This window comes from Melozone crissalis, unplaced genomic scaffold (genome assembly GCF_028551555.1).
Source record: "Melozone crissalis strain CALT ecotype California unplaced genomic scaffold, PUWL_Pcris_2 ptg000023l_1, whole genome shotgun sequence".
Lineage (NCBI taxonomy): Eukaryota > Metazoa > Chordata > Aves > Passeriformes > Passerellidae > Melozone > Melozone crissalis.
The window spans coordinates 8,898,271-8,910,197 of record NW_026535801.1 but is presented as its reverse complement, the minus strand read 5'-3'; the positions used below and the strand labels follow the sequence as shown (position 1 = coordinate 8,910,197).

Here is an 11,927-nt window from a genome sequence, read left to right as displayed (position 1 = left end):
GACCATCCTCATCCCAGCCCAAGTACGGAACAGAGACGAGGGCTGCAGGCCAGGCAAGTACAGCATCTCAATTTTTATGCTTCTGTTCCTCCTTTCATGGGGGGAGGCAGGTAGGCAACAAAGGGGGTTTGTAGTTCTGGTGTTTCAATGGCATATTTTTATTATTCCTGATCTAACCTTCAGCCACTTGAGTTCAGGGAGCTTCAGGGAGCTTGGCATGGCACCCCTGCCTCAGGCGGGTCAGTCTGTGCAGCGTTTGCAAAGGCAGCTCGCCTGGTCTGTACCAGCTTTGCCTTTGAAGGTAGCACTGAGCCTGGAAATGCAGGTGGTTATGGTGGGGAGGATGCCAGACCTCCAAAACTCCCTTTCCTCAGCAGTCCATGGGCTCAGAGAGGGTGCAGTGTGCCCTTCCCACGGCCTGACACATGGCACTGGGCAGGGTGGCACGGGCTGGGTGCTACCTGCAGCACCAGGGCTGGGTCTGCCACCTTCCCGTCACCCTCCCTCTTCCTAAGGGGATCTCCACCCCTGCCAGCTGCTGTTGCCGTGGGAAAGAGGGAAGTGGGGTGGCAGCATGGCATGGATGGCTGCATGGAGGGCTCAGCACAGTGTCACAGCCTGGAGTGCCTGTGCACAGAGCTTCCCGGGTGTCCCTGCACCCCTGTGAGCCTGGGGGAATGGCTGGGACAGGCAGTGAGACCCTCGCTCTTCTCCTCCATCTCTGTGTGCTGTGCACATCAAATACTCTGCAGGCATGTGAGCCTGGGCAGGCATGTGAGCCTGGGGAGGGCAGGTCCTTCCCGACACCTCAGAGGCTCCTGGATGCAGATGGAATGCAGGGCCCATGCCAGATGTCAGGGAAGGCAGCCTGCTCCCTGGTTTTGATGCTTTTCCCAGTGTCACAGCGACAATTCCCAGGCTCCTGGCAGGTGAGAAGAAAAGAGGGGACCACATGTGGTAACATCATATCCTGTGGCCGGCACGGGCGCTGCAACAAGCTGTGGGAAATCTCTAAATGCTGCATTTTGCTGTCCTAGCTGTCACATCCTGCTTCGCAGCGGTTTTGCGCTTTCTTTCTGCTGCCGCTGCTGCTGAGTGATTTCAGCAGGTTGGAGGGTGTGGTGTCCCCAGGGCAGGCAGCCCCTTCCCCCTTCCCGAGCAGGACCCAGACCCTGACAGACCCAGCAGCACAGATCCCCTCCTTCCCTTCCTCCCAGGGCAGGGCAAGGCCCCCAGGGGCACCCAGGGACCTTGGTGCTCAGAGCCAAGGGATGCCACAGACCAGGCAGGGGTTTGGTGCTCATGGGAGAGAGCTCACCGCACAGATCTATCCTCTGCAGGCACTGGAGGCTGCTGGAAGGAAATATATATCAAATATATTCATATTTCCTATAACAGGACATGGGAATAGATATAGATATGGATAGATATAGATATAGATAGATAGATAGATATAGATACAGATATAGATATCTACTTATATATACTTTTTATTTATTAAATTATATTTATTCTTTACCTATTTAAAATAAGCTTTTATATATTTATTTTTATATTTTCCCTGTGATTTACATATACAAAATATGTATGAAAAGACATACACACACACTGAGTGTGATATTCAGCATGGACTGGGAAGGACCTCTCTGTGACCACCTGGGTGGAATCTATCTGCATCACACAACTGAGTGGCAGAAAAATCAGCCTCAGACAACTGATATCTACTCTCCCATCCTCACCATATCCCACTCTGCTTATTTCCCTTCTGTGCTTGGGGTCTGGAGCTGCCCAGGGGTGGGAAGGAGCAGCTCTGCTGGGTGCAATCAATACCTGGCATCTGTGTCACAGCATGATGGTGACCAGGGATGCTTGGCAGTGTGGAGGAAGCAACCATGGGCTCTGGCACTAGTGGAACTTCCCTATTACAGGTGGATGGTGCAAACACCCCCTAGGATACTGGGCATGAGTTCATATCCTCCCTTTTTGTGGGGAAACAGATGCTTAGCAAAGCCCTGATGGGAACTTGTGGCTAACAGACTTCAAGACTCATCTCTGCTGCTGAGCACTTGTTTTATTTATGTCACCAGGATCACCGCTGGCATCAACACTTCCCCTTCAGCCTTATTTATAACTCCCAGCTTGCTCCTCCGTGCAGCACAGCAGCCAGCTCCATCCCAGCACAGCAGCTCCCAGCACGTCCTGAGTGCTAGAGTGCCACCCCAGCTCTGCACCCTGCCCATGGGCAGGGCAGCAAGGACAGCACCCAGCATTTAACCTATGCACCTTCCCCGAGGCCACCCTAACATCTTCTGGCACACAGAGCCCTGGGGGGCATCTTGCCCTAAGGCAGAAGGTGGAATATCCTGGTGGCTTCTGCAGAAGGCTCTTGCTGAGGAACAGGCTTGACCCCGAGCCACCCAAGGCATGTGGTGAGGAGATCAGAGCACAGGGCCAAGAAGGGCCCTGCTCCTGAGGTGCAGCTTTGTCCCCCTCATGCCACCATGCAGCCCTGTCCAGGAAGCAGAGCCTGGTGGCAATGTGTCCTGCCCTTAGCTGGGTTGCTCCATCTTGGCGCCCCACTCCCCAGCACAGGATGAAAGTGGTTGTGAAGTTCTGCAGTTCTGCTCCTTCACACCAGGGCTGGAGGATGGGCTGTGTGCACCCCTCTGCTTGCCTGAATTTGTGGGAAAGAAGGAGAAAAAAGGAACTTCACAGGCAGAGCACATGCAGGAGACAAAGGGTTGGTGGTGACTGCAAGTCAGGCATGAGCTGAAGGGATCATCAAGGGGGTTGGAGGAAATGCTGCTGAGGCCCATGTCAGCACCCTGCTCATGTAGAGTCAGGCTGAAAACCTGCTCTGCCCTCCTCTGAAGGCTGTAAGGAGGCAGACAAAGGCAGAAGCCCTATTTGTTCTCTTTCAAAGCCCTGTGCTCGCCTGCCCACACACTATAGAGTAATTTCCCTCCGTGGCAGAAGAGAACTGTTGAACTTCCTGTTGTTGCCCTCTCCAAGTGTAAGGATGTGCTTCACACTCTTGTGACAAAAGCAAGAAGCCACTGTGAGGGTGAAAAAGGCATCCAAATGCAGCTCACAACATGAACCCTACTTCACAACACTTTATAGCAGCTAGCACTGGGGGTGTGTTGAGAGTATTTCTGGAGTTTGGGAGCTTTTTTTAACCCAGTTTTAGGGTTGCTCTATTTTACAAGATGAGCCTGTGAGCAGGAAACTCTAACCTCCAGCAAGAGCGAGGAGCTCACAGAGCTCTGTCCCATCACCACTGCACACTTTGGCATGGCAGCAGGAATTGAATGCTTGGAAACACTGGGCAGGTGGAAAAGCAGGAGCTCATTAAGTCCATGGGTTTGCTACTCACAGCATGTGAGGGAACTTCTGGTTTATAGCAGAATTGGAGCCTAATTAGGCACATTTGGGGTGTCAGTCACTGAGCTCTACAGGAAACAAAGGCAGGACCCACTTTTCTTTCCTGGAAGCTCAAACTCTGCAGGCAGGATCTGGAGGTGACAGGAGTGTGTTGGGCCAGCTAAGCACAGACATGCATGGCACACAGACAGGGACATTGCAGCTGTGACAATAAATTATGCCCTGAAAATCTTACCATGGGGGACTGTGGTGGTGGAGAGCAACTTGCAGAGCTCTTTGTCCAGAAGGGCTCTGGCCACCCACCACAGGATGGTCTTGTGCAGATGTGGCAGAGTGAACTCCCAGGCCACGTCACCCCGTGGGTTTGGCTGGGTGACCTCAGCAGTGCCTCTTGTTGGCTGTGGAGCTCTGCCAGGGACTGGGTCCAGGGCAGGGTGGGCTTCCAGATGGCCCCAGCCGTAATCAGTGATGGCCACCACCCTTAGGGTCCTGCCACATCTCAAATCTATAGCACAGCTGGGCACCAAACCTCACTGTGCAAACATCACCCTCTGACCTACCTAGACTGTCTCTCTGCCCTTGGGAGGAGACCAGACATCCTTTCAAGGCTGTCCAGTGTCATCCCCAGCTGGGGTGGTGTCCTGGAGAGCTGATGAGCTAAGACAGGACACCCTGGTGCCTCAGATGATGCCTCAGAAGGGGATCTGAGCAGCCCTCTTGTACACCCTGCCTCAGTGTGTTTTGACGGTTTCTCTTGTTTTCTCGTTTCCACATCTCTCTGATCTGTTTATTTGGTGAGCTGACAGGAAGGGGTGATGGCAGGAGCCAAGGAGTGGTTCTTGTCTTACTCAGGGCAGCTATCAGAGCTATTTTGAAACTGATGACCTGGTTTCCAGACACTGTGTCTAGTATTGCTATACAGCGCAATGTCTGTTGTTCCTTTTACTTTTTTATTCCTTTTTCTTCTTTTAACAAATTCCTCTTTTCTGACTTCCCCATGTTCCATGTTGCAAGGCCATTGCACGGTCAGGGTTTGCTCTGCTGGGGAAAGGTGTGACACGTGACAGTGTTAATGAATGTGATCTCAACACAGGTTGCCCAGAGAGAAACTGTGGCTGCCCCGTCCCCAGGGCACATCCCAGGTGGTCTCAAGGATGCTTTTTGTCCTGCAGAAAATGCCTCGTGGCTGCTGCCTCCAGCTGCCAGCAGTGACCTGGGTGCTGCTGCTGGTGACAACAGGTGAGCCCGACCTGCTTCCTCCCAGCACCTTTCATGGGCAGTGAAAGAGTGGAGGGGATCCAAAATGCTGCCCAACAGCAAGGGGAACACAGCACTGACAGGTGTGCAAAGGCCATGTCCTTCCATTTCCTGGGATCTGGAGTTAACAACACCAGCCAGCTCAGCTGAAGGACAGCAAGGCAGCTGAGGGCCCTTCCAGAGCCCCCACCATTGGTTTGAGAGGCAAGGCAGGCTCAGGATAGCATGGATGCCTGGTGTTGGTGTCTGAACACCCCCAGCTGCCCCCACACCAACTCTGTCTTCTTGCCTTTCCAGCCTTTGCCATGGAGTGCCCTAAGATGAAGGTGGGGACCTGCAAGGACTGCATTCAGTCTGGTCCTGGCTGTGCCTGGTGCAAGAAGCTGGTAGGTTCATGTAGCCTGTCTGGTTGTCACCCCCCAGCAGTCAGCTAACAGGCATCAGGACAGTCACCCTGCCTGCCTGGCTCTGCCTGACCTCGTTGTGGGAGGGTTTCATGTCCTGAATGGAGGATGGGGCCAGGAGGGATCCACAGCCATGACCTTTCTCCATCAATACCCATCAAAGGTTTTCTTTTCTCCATCAATGCCCTGGAGACCTGGTTTGGGGGCCAGGTAGATCTTGTAAGGTGCCTGTTCACCTCCTGCTCCTCTGATTTCTGTTTTCCTGCTGGTGTTGTCACACACAGAATTTCACCAAAGCCGGCGAGCCTGACTCCATCCGCTGTGACACCATTGAGCAGCTGAAGCAGAGGGGGTGCCCAGCCAGTGAGATTGAGTTTCCAGGCAATAAGATCAGAAAAACACAGAACAAGCCCTTAAGCAGTGAAACGCAGCTGACTCCACAGGAGGTGCACCTGAAGCTGAGGATAGGTATGCTCTGCCTGGTGTTCCCAACTCCCTTCTTCTTGTGGCTTGCCAGCCCTTCCACTCATCCCCAGAGTCACCTGAGACACAGCAGCAGGTTACAGCCTGCATTTCCACCCCTTTTCTTCCAATAGAGAGGAGGGGTGAGTGATGGCACAAGCTGGCACAACACAGCAGCTGATCCTTCTGTCCCTGTCCCTCAGGCCAGCCTGCTGTGTTTGAGGTGAAGTTTCGCCGTGCCATGGGGTATCCCATTGATCTCTACTACCTCATGGACCTCTCCTACTCCATGCTGGATGACCTGGAGAACGTGAAGAAGCTGGGAGGGGAGCTGCTCAGGGCGCTGGAGAGCACCACCCCTTCTCGGCGCATCGGTGAGTGGGGTGGTGTTCGCAGGGCTCCCAGGGTGAGGGAAGAGACGAGAATGTTGACTCCATGTTTCAGAAGGCTTGATTTATTATTTTATGATATATATTGTGTTAAAACTATACAAAAATTATACCAAAAGAATAGAAGAAAGGGTTTCATCAGAAGGTTAGCTAAGAATAGAAAAAGAATTATAACAAAGGCTTGTGACTGACTGAGACAGTCTGGACAGCTGGACTGTGATTGGCCATTAATTAGAAACAACCACATGAGACCAATCACAGATCCACCTGTTGCATTCCACAGCAGCAGATAATCATTGTTTACATTTTGTGTCCGAGGCTTCTCAGCTTCTCAGGAGAAAAAATTTTAAGGAAAGGATTTTTCATAAAACTTGTCTGTGACAGGTGAGCCTCTCTTCAGCCTGGCACATCTGTTTGGGAAGAGCTGCAGGGCTGGAGGGCGATGCAGGGAGTGGACAGCAGGTTGTCCTCTGCCAGGCTGAAGAGTGTGGCAGGACAAGGGACATGGGCATGTACACAGGGGCCAGCAGATTGCCCAGTGCCCTGTCCCTAAAACTCTGGTCTGGCTGCCCTAGGGTTTGGCTCCTTTGTGGACAAGACAGTGCTGCCATTCGTGAACACGCACCCCGAGAAGCTGAAGAACCCCTGCCCCAATAAGAGCACCAAGTGCCAGCCTCCCTTCGCCTTCAAGCACATCCTGTCGCTGACGGACAACGCGCAGCAGTTTGAGAGTGAAGTGGGCAAGCAGTTCATCTCAGGGAACCTGGATGCCCCAGAGGGAGGGCTGGATGCCATGATGCAGGCGGCAGTGTGCGGGGTGAGTCCTGCACCTGCCCTCTGCCAGCATCTGTGCTCAGGCAGGAGGGCTGCTGCCCACACACACCCTGGAGAGGGCTGCTTTTCCCCCTGTCCAACTGGGCTCTGGAAGCACATCCTGCCTGAGTTCTGATCCAGCAGCAAGGCAGGTCACTCCAGAGAGCATCTTACCCCAGAGCCTCCTAACCCCAATCTCCCTTAACCCACCTTCCTCCTGCCCCCTGCCCCACACTGTGGCTCACACAAGAGTGTGGAAAGGGTGCCCACTGGCACTGTCCTGCCAGCCTTGCTTAGGGACAGGGGCCACTCTGTGTGCCACTTGCAGGACCAGATTGGCTGGCGCAACGTGACCCGCTTGCTGGTGTTTGCTACTGATGACGGATTCCACTTTGCCGGGGATGGCAAGCTTGCGGGCATCCTGACCCCCAACGATGGCAAGTGCCACTTGGAGGACAACATGTACAAAAAGAGCAACGAGTTTGTAAGTACCTGGGGGCTGTTCAACATTTCCAGCACTCCTCACCTCCCTCCCTCAGGCAGAAAAGACAATGTCATGTAAAACAGCCTATTACAGAGACCAAAACATCACCTCAATCACCACAAGTTGTGCTGCCACACCCAAAGTGTGTGGTGTGGTCCCCCACCCTCTTCTGCTGGTGGAGGAGGTTGTGCTGAGTGTGATATCTCTTTCCCCATCCAGGACTACCCATCTGTTGGCCAGCTGGTCCAGAAACTTGCCGAAAACAACATTCAGCCCATTTTTGCTGTCACCAGTAGGGTGGTGGATGTTTACAAGGTGAGAATATGTCAGATGGTCCAGGTGCCTCCATCCCCTTCCCAGGAGGATGGACACAGCTGTGTGTGTCTCCTGGCGCTGTCTCCTGCTCTGCTGTCACATGGAAGGAAGTGCTCACCTCTTTGCTCTCCACTACAGAAACTCAGTGAGATGATCCCAAAGTCGGCAGTGGGAGAGCTGAACCAGGATTCCAGCAACATCATTGAGCTCATCCAAGTGGCCTACAATGTAAGTGCTGGAGTTCCCACCTCTCCAGTGACATCACTTGCATTTCCAGAACCACCCCAGGCAGCTGAGATCCTGACCTGTGGTTCTGTTCTCTTTTTCCTGACCTGCAACCCCATACCCTCTTGGTTCAGTCTGCTTTTGGACTGATGGCACTTTCTCCACCATTTTTCCAAAGAACCTCTCCTCCCGGATCATCTTGGACCATTCCACCTTGCTGGACACTCTGGATGTCAAATATGACTCCAAATGCAAAAATGACAAGGACTCCGTGGATGAAGCAAAAGGCAAATGCGACAATGTCAAGATCAATGAAGAGGTATGCTCTCCTGTACCAGGAACAGAAGCTTCTGTTGCCCATCCTGTTTAAAGACAGGAATCCTGGTTGCTCTTCCAGGCTTTTTGTTTATATTAATTAATTGCCAAGAGTGTCCAAAATGCTATGGGATGCGGGACATCCTCTGTTGTTCTGGATGTGCATGTCCTCAGCCTAGGGCCAAAACCACACTCTGACAGCTGGACATCTGGCCCTCCCCTGTCCTACTCTGCCCTTTCTAGGTCACCTTCAAAGTGAAGGTCACAGCCAAGGCATGCATTCCAAACTATTCCTTCACCATCCGGCCACTGGGCTTCACAGACACCCTCACTGTCCACGTGTCCAGCAACTGTGACTGCCACTGCAATGACAAGCCTGACCCAGCTGCTTGCAATGTACAAGGCAGCCTCGAATGTGGCATCTGCAGGTATGTGCTGTCCACCCAAAACACGAGTTCAAATGCTGCCAGAGCTGGGGAATTGCTGGAAGAGGGATTTTGGGCCAAGCCAGGGCCGGGCTCTGTAGCTTTGCACAATTTTTTTTTGTTCAGAGAGGTGGATTTGTGCATTCCCCTTACTGTCCTCTGTGTACACAGAGGCAGGGGGACAATGAGCTGACTCTTCTCTTGGTGGAGGTTATGCTGTTTGCCCAAGGGCCTCAATCCATCCAACTATCCACCCATCCATCCCAGTATCAAATCATCCACCAATCCACCCACTGAGCAGACAAAGATTTCTGTAGAAATCTCTCAAAATCCCATTTCTTGGCTGCAGCTCTCTTTAAGTTTAATTATTGCTTCATGGCCTCTCAGTGACAAGGAGAGGAAAAGACTGGGTTTCCTCAGGAAATACTCACATCTCCTTGGCAAGGGCTTGGATATTATAAATGTAACAATAATTTATTTGGTGTTGTGAATATGACTGGTGGAAAAGCAGCATTTCTGAGGTTTGCTCCCTGCTCCAGCATGGCGTTAGCACCAACATGCTGTCATTGCTTTTCGGTGAGGCTGTCCCAGATTTGCTGCACTTTTGCAGAAGTCTGGGCCCTGTGCATGGCACATCACTGACCCAAGCTTGCTCCTCTCCTCTGGCGGCAGCTGCAACTCGAGGTACACAGGGAAGAACTGCGAGTGCGACACCAAAGGCAAGAGCAGCAAGGAGCTGGAGAGCAGCTGCCGCAGGGACAACAGCTCGGTGCCCTGCTCGGGGCAGGGGGACTGCGTGTGCGGGCAGTGCGTGTGCCACACCAGCGACGTGCCTGGCAAGTACATCTACGGCACCTTCTGTCAGTGTGACAACATGAACTGCGAGTTCTTCAACGGCTCCCTCTGCGGCGGCCCAGGTGATGCACCAGGGACGGCTTCTCCACTGCTCACAAGAGTTCAGTGCCCAGGGAGATGCGGCCTTTTCGTGCCATAACCCCAGTGGGAGGGTTTGGGGCTGCTGGGTCCCACCACACCAGCCTGTAGGACCTCCTTGAGGTCCTCAAATGGACTCTGGTGTGGTGAGCGCAGGTTGGGCGGCCTAGCTGTCTGCAGGATCTGAAAGATCTCTTCCTCTGCAGCACGTGGGCAATGCGACTGCGGGGCGTGCAAGTGCCAGCCTGGCTATGAGGGCAGCGCCTGCCAGTGCCAGCAATCCACGGAGAACTGCCTCAACGCCCGCAGAAATGTGTGCAGCCTCCGTGGGACCTGCCACTGCAACCGCTGCCAGTGCACCGGGGGGTACCAGCCCCCCTTCTGCCAGGAGTGCCCAGGCTGCCCTTCTCCCTGTGGCAGATACATGTGAGTGATGGGCACGGGGGCAGCAGGGATCCCCAATATCCCAGGGATGCACAGGCAGGGCCCAAAATGCCCAAATCCAGGTGAGAGGGTCTCTGCCCCTGCAGATGTGAGCTGCAGCTGCTTGTTTTACAGCTCCTGCGTGGAGTGCAAGTTCTTCGGCAGCGGCCCCTTTGAGAAGAACTGCTCCCAGGCCTGTGCCAACATCCATCTGCCTACAAACTCAAAAGACGTGAGCACAAATGATAGGAAATGCAGGGAAAAGGATTCCCAGAACTGCTGGATGTCCTTCCATATGGTCCAGGAGGATGGAGAGGAGATATACACCATCATCGTTGATCCTGAGAGAGGTATCCCATCCCCGCTCCTCCTGCCCTGCCACAGGCAGACTGCCAGCAGGGGCTGCAGCCTGACACCATCTGTCTGTCTGTCTGTCCCACAGAGTGCCCACAGCCTCCCAACATCCCACTGATCGTGGGCGGCACCATCGCTGGCGTGCTCCTCATTGGCGTTCTGGTCCTGGTCATCTGGCGGTTCCTGATGGAGCTGCTTGACCGCCGGGAATACCGCCGGTTTGAGAAGGAGAAGACCAAAGCCAAGTGGAATGATGTAAGAGAGCCCACCCGTGCCAGTGGGGTGTTCTAGGGTGCCCAGATCCACTGGGGAGGGGACAGCAGGAGGGGACATCCTTTCCATGTAGACCTGAGCCCTCCCTACTGCTCATTTTTCAGCCCAGCTGGATTTTGCCCTTTAGGAGCCTAAATATCCTGTGGATAAATATCCTACAGCCTAAATATCCTTCTTCCAATGCTCTCTGTGCTGTTGGCATTGTGATGGGTGGGATGGGTAGTGCTCTGCTAGAAAGCCCAACACAAGCCTCTCTCTTCTCTCCCTCCAGGCTGATAATCCCCTCTTCAAGAGTGCCACCACCACTGTCGTCAACCCCAGGTTTACTGAATGAGGCAATACCTGGCAGCACTGGGATAAACTGTTAAATAAGGAAATGCCAAGCTAAGGAAAGCTCAAACTAAGGAAAACTTAAACTAAGGCCCCCACCCCTTCTTCTTTATTCTCATGGTTTCATCCCTTCTCCCAAGAGGCCCCCATCATGTCAGGTGCTGCCTGAGGGACTGCACCCATGCCAGCCTCCTGGCCCACTGCTTGATGATTGTGTTGGTGGAGCTGGTAGAGGGGAGCACCACAGGAATATGCAGTGGCTCCTGTCCCATCTCCTGATGCTAACTTTGCTTTCTGGCAGCAGTCTTGGACACTGAGCCCCAAAGCCAGTGGGGGCGCAGCTTTGATTTTGAGCTGGGATTTCAAAACTGCCATCTCTCTTCTGCTGCAGCAGGATCTGCCTCCAGGATCTGCTCCCTGCCTTCCCCTGCTGCACTGGTCTCCACCACTGTGCAATGTTTTCCAGAAAACTCACTGCTGAGTAGGACAGAAGGTGTCCAAGCAGCTGCTCCAGAGGCTGCAGGGATATGATGGGCCCTGAGGGCTGGTCAGCACCTCTGCCTTGTCATGAAGAGCAGCTGGAGAACTTGCACTGGATCTTTTTCCCAAATCACCAACTGCTTCCTGACACCACTCAGATCTACCTCAGGCAAGGTTCTGCCTGGGCTTCTGCATGCTTGGCTTACCTCCATCGTGCCTTGAAGTCCTCTGCACTGTAAGGAGCCACTGTTTGATCTATGACACTTGATCTGTGATCTGTGAGCACCTGGAAAATGAAGGTTGGAGGTCAACCATAGCTTCTTCCACCCCTTGGGGCATGATCTTCTCCCTGCTTTGCCAGCGTGTCAGACATACCAGGAGCCAACTGTGCAAAACACCTGGCAGCACCCAGAGCATCTCCAGCACTTATCCCAGCCACACAACATTGTGCGTCATTCCTGTGAAATGGTGGTACAATTCCCTGTTTGCTTTAAGTTTGGGATTAATTTACAAAGAGTTGTATTGTGTTGCATCTTTGTTTGCTCTCTGAAGCAGTTTAATAAAGATTAATATATAAATTAAATACATCTGTCCTGCTAAGAATTAGGTGCAAGGGCAGCAGCTAAAGCATTAATTGGAGAAACTGCAGTCCCACCTTGTC

At 53.2% G+C, this 11,927-nt stretch overlaps 1 protein-coding gene across 1 annotated transcript; it reads left to right on the top strand.

Annotated features, from left to right (window-relative positions):
* The first annotated feature begins 4,537 nt into the window (after positions 1-4,537).
* ITGB2 (integrin subunit beta 2) lies at positions 4,538-11,053 on the top strand. Its single transcript, XM_054277933.1, has 15 exons — positions 4,538-4,623; positions 4,939-5,027; positions 5,330-5,513; positions 5,711-5,881; positions 6,472-6,713; positions 7,038-7,193; positions 7,413-7,508; positions 7,647-7,736; positions 7,912-8,052; positions 8,292-8,476; positions 9,146-9,390; positions 9,613-9,832; positions 9,965-10,179; positions 10,272-10,438; positions 10,728-11,053. Exons 1-15 carry the CDS (start codon positions 4,539-4,541, stop codon positions 10,788-10,790), a joined length of 2,349 nt encoding a protein of 782 aa, XP_054133908.1. The 5' UTR covers position 4,538; the 3' UTR covers positions 10,791-11,053.
* The last annotated feature ends 874 nt before the right edge of the window (positions 11,054-11,927 follow it).

Excerpts from the sequence above, each read along its gene's own strand:
- ITGB2 (XM_054277933.1), top strand. The coding sequence starts at position 4,539 with ATGCTTTTTGTCCTGCAGAAAATGCCTCGTGGCTGCTGCCTCCAGCTG. Across the intron at positions 9,833-9,964 it reads TCTCCCTGTGGCAGATACAT|CTCCTGCGTGGAGTGCAAGT; the intron begins GTGAGTGATGGG and ends CTTGTTTTACAG. Across the intron at positions 10,180-10,271 it reads CATCGTTGATCCTGAGAGAG|AGTGCCCACAGCCTCCCAAC; the intron begins GTATCCCATCCC and ends TCTGTCCCACAG.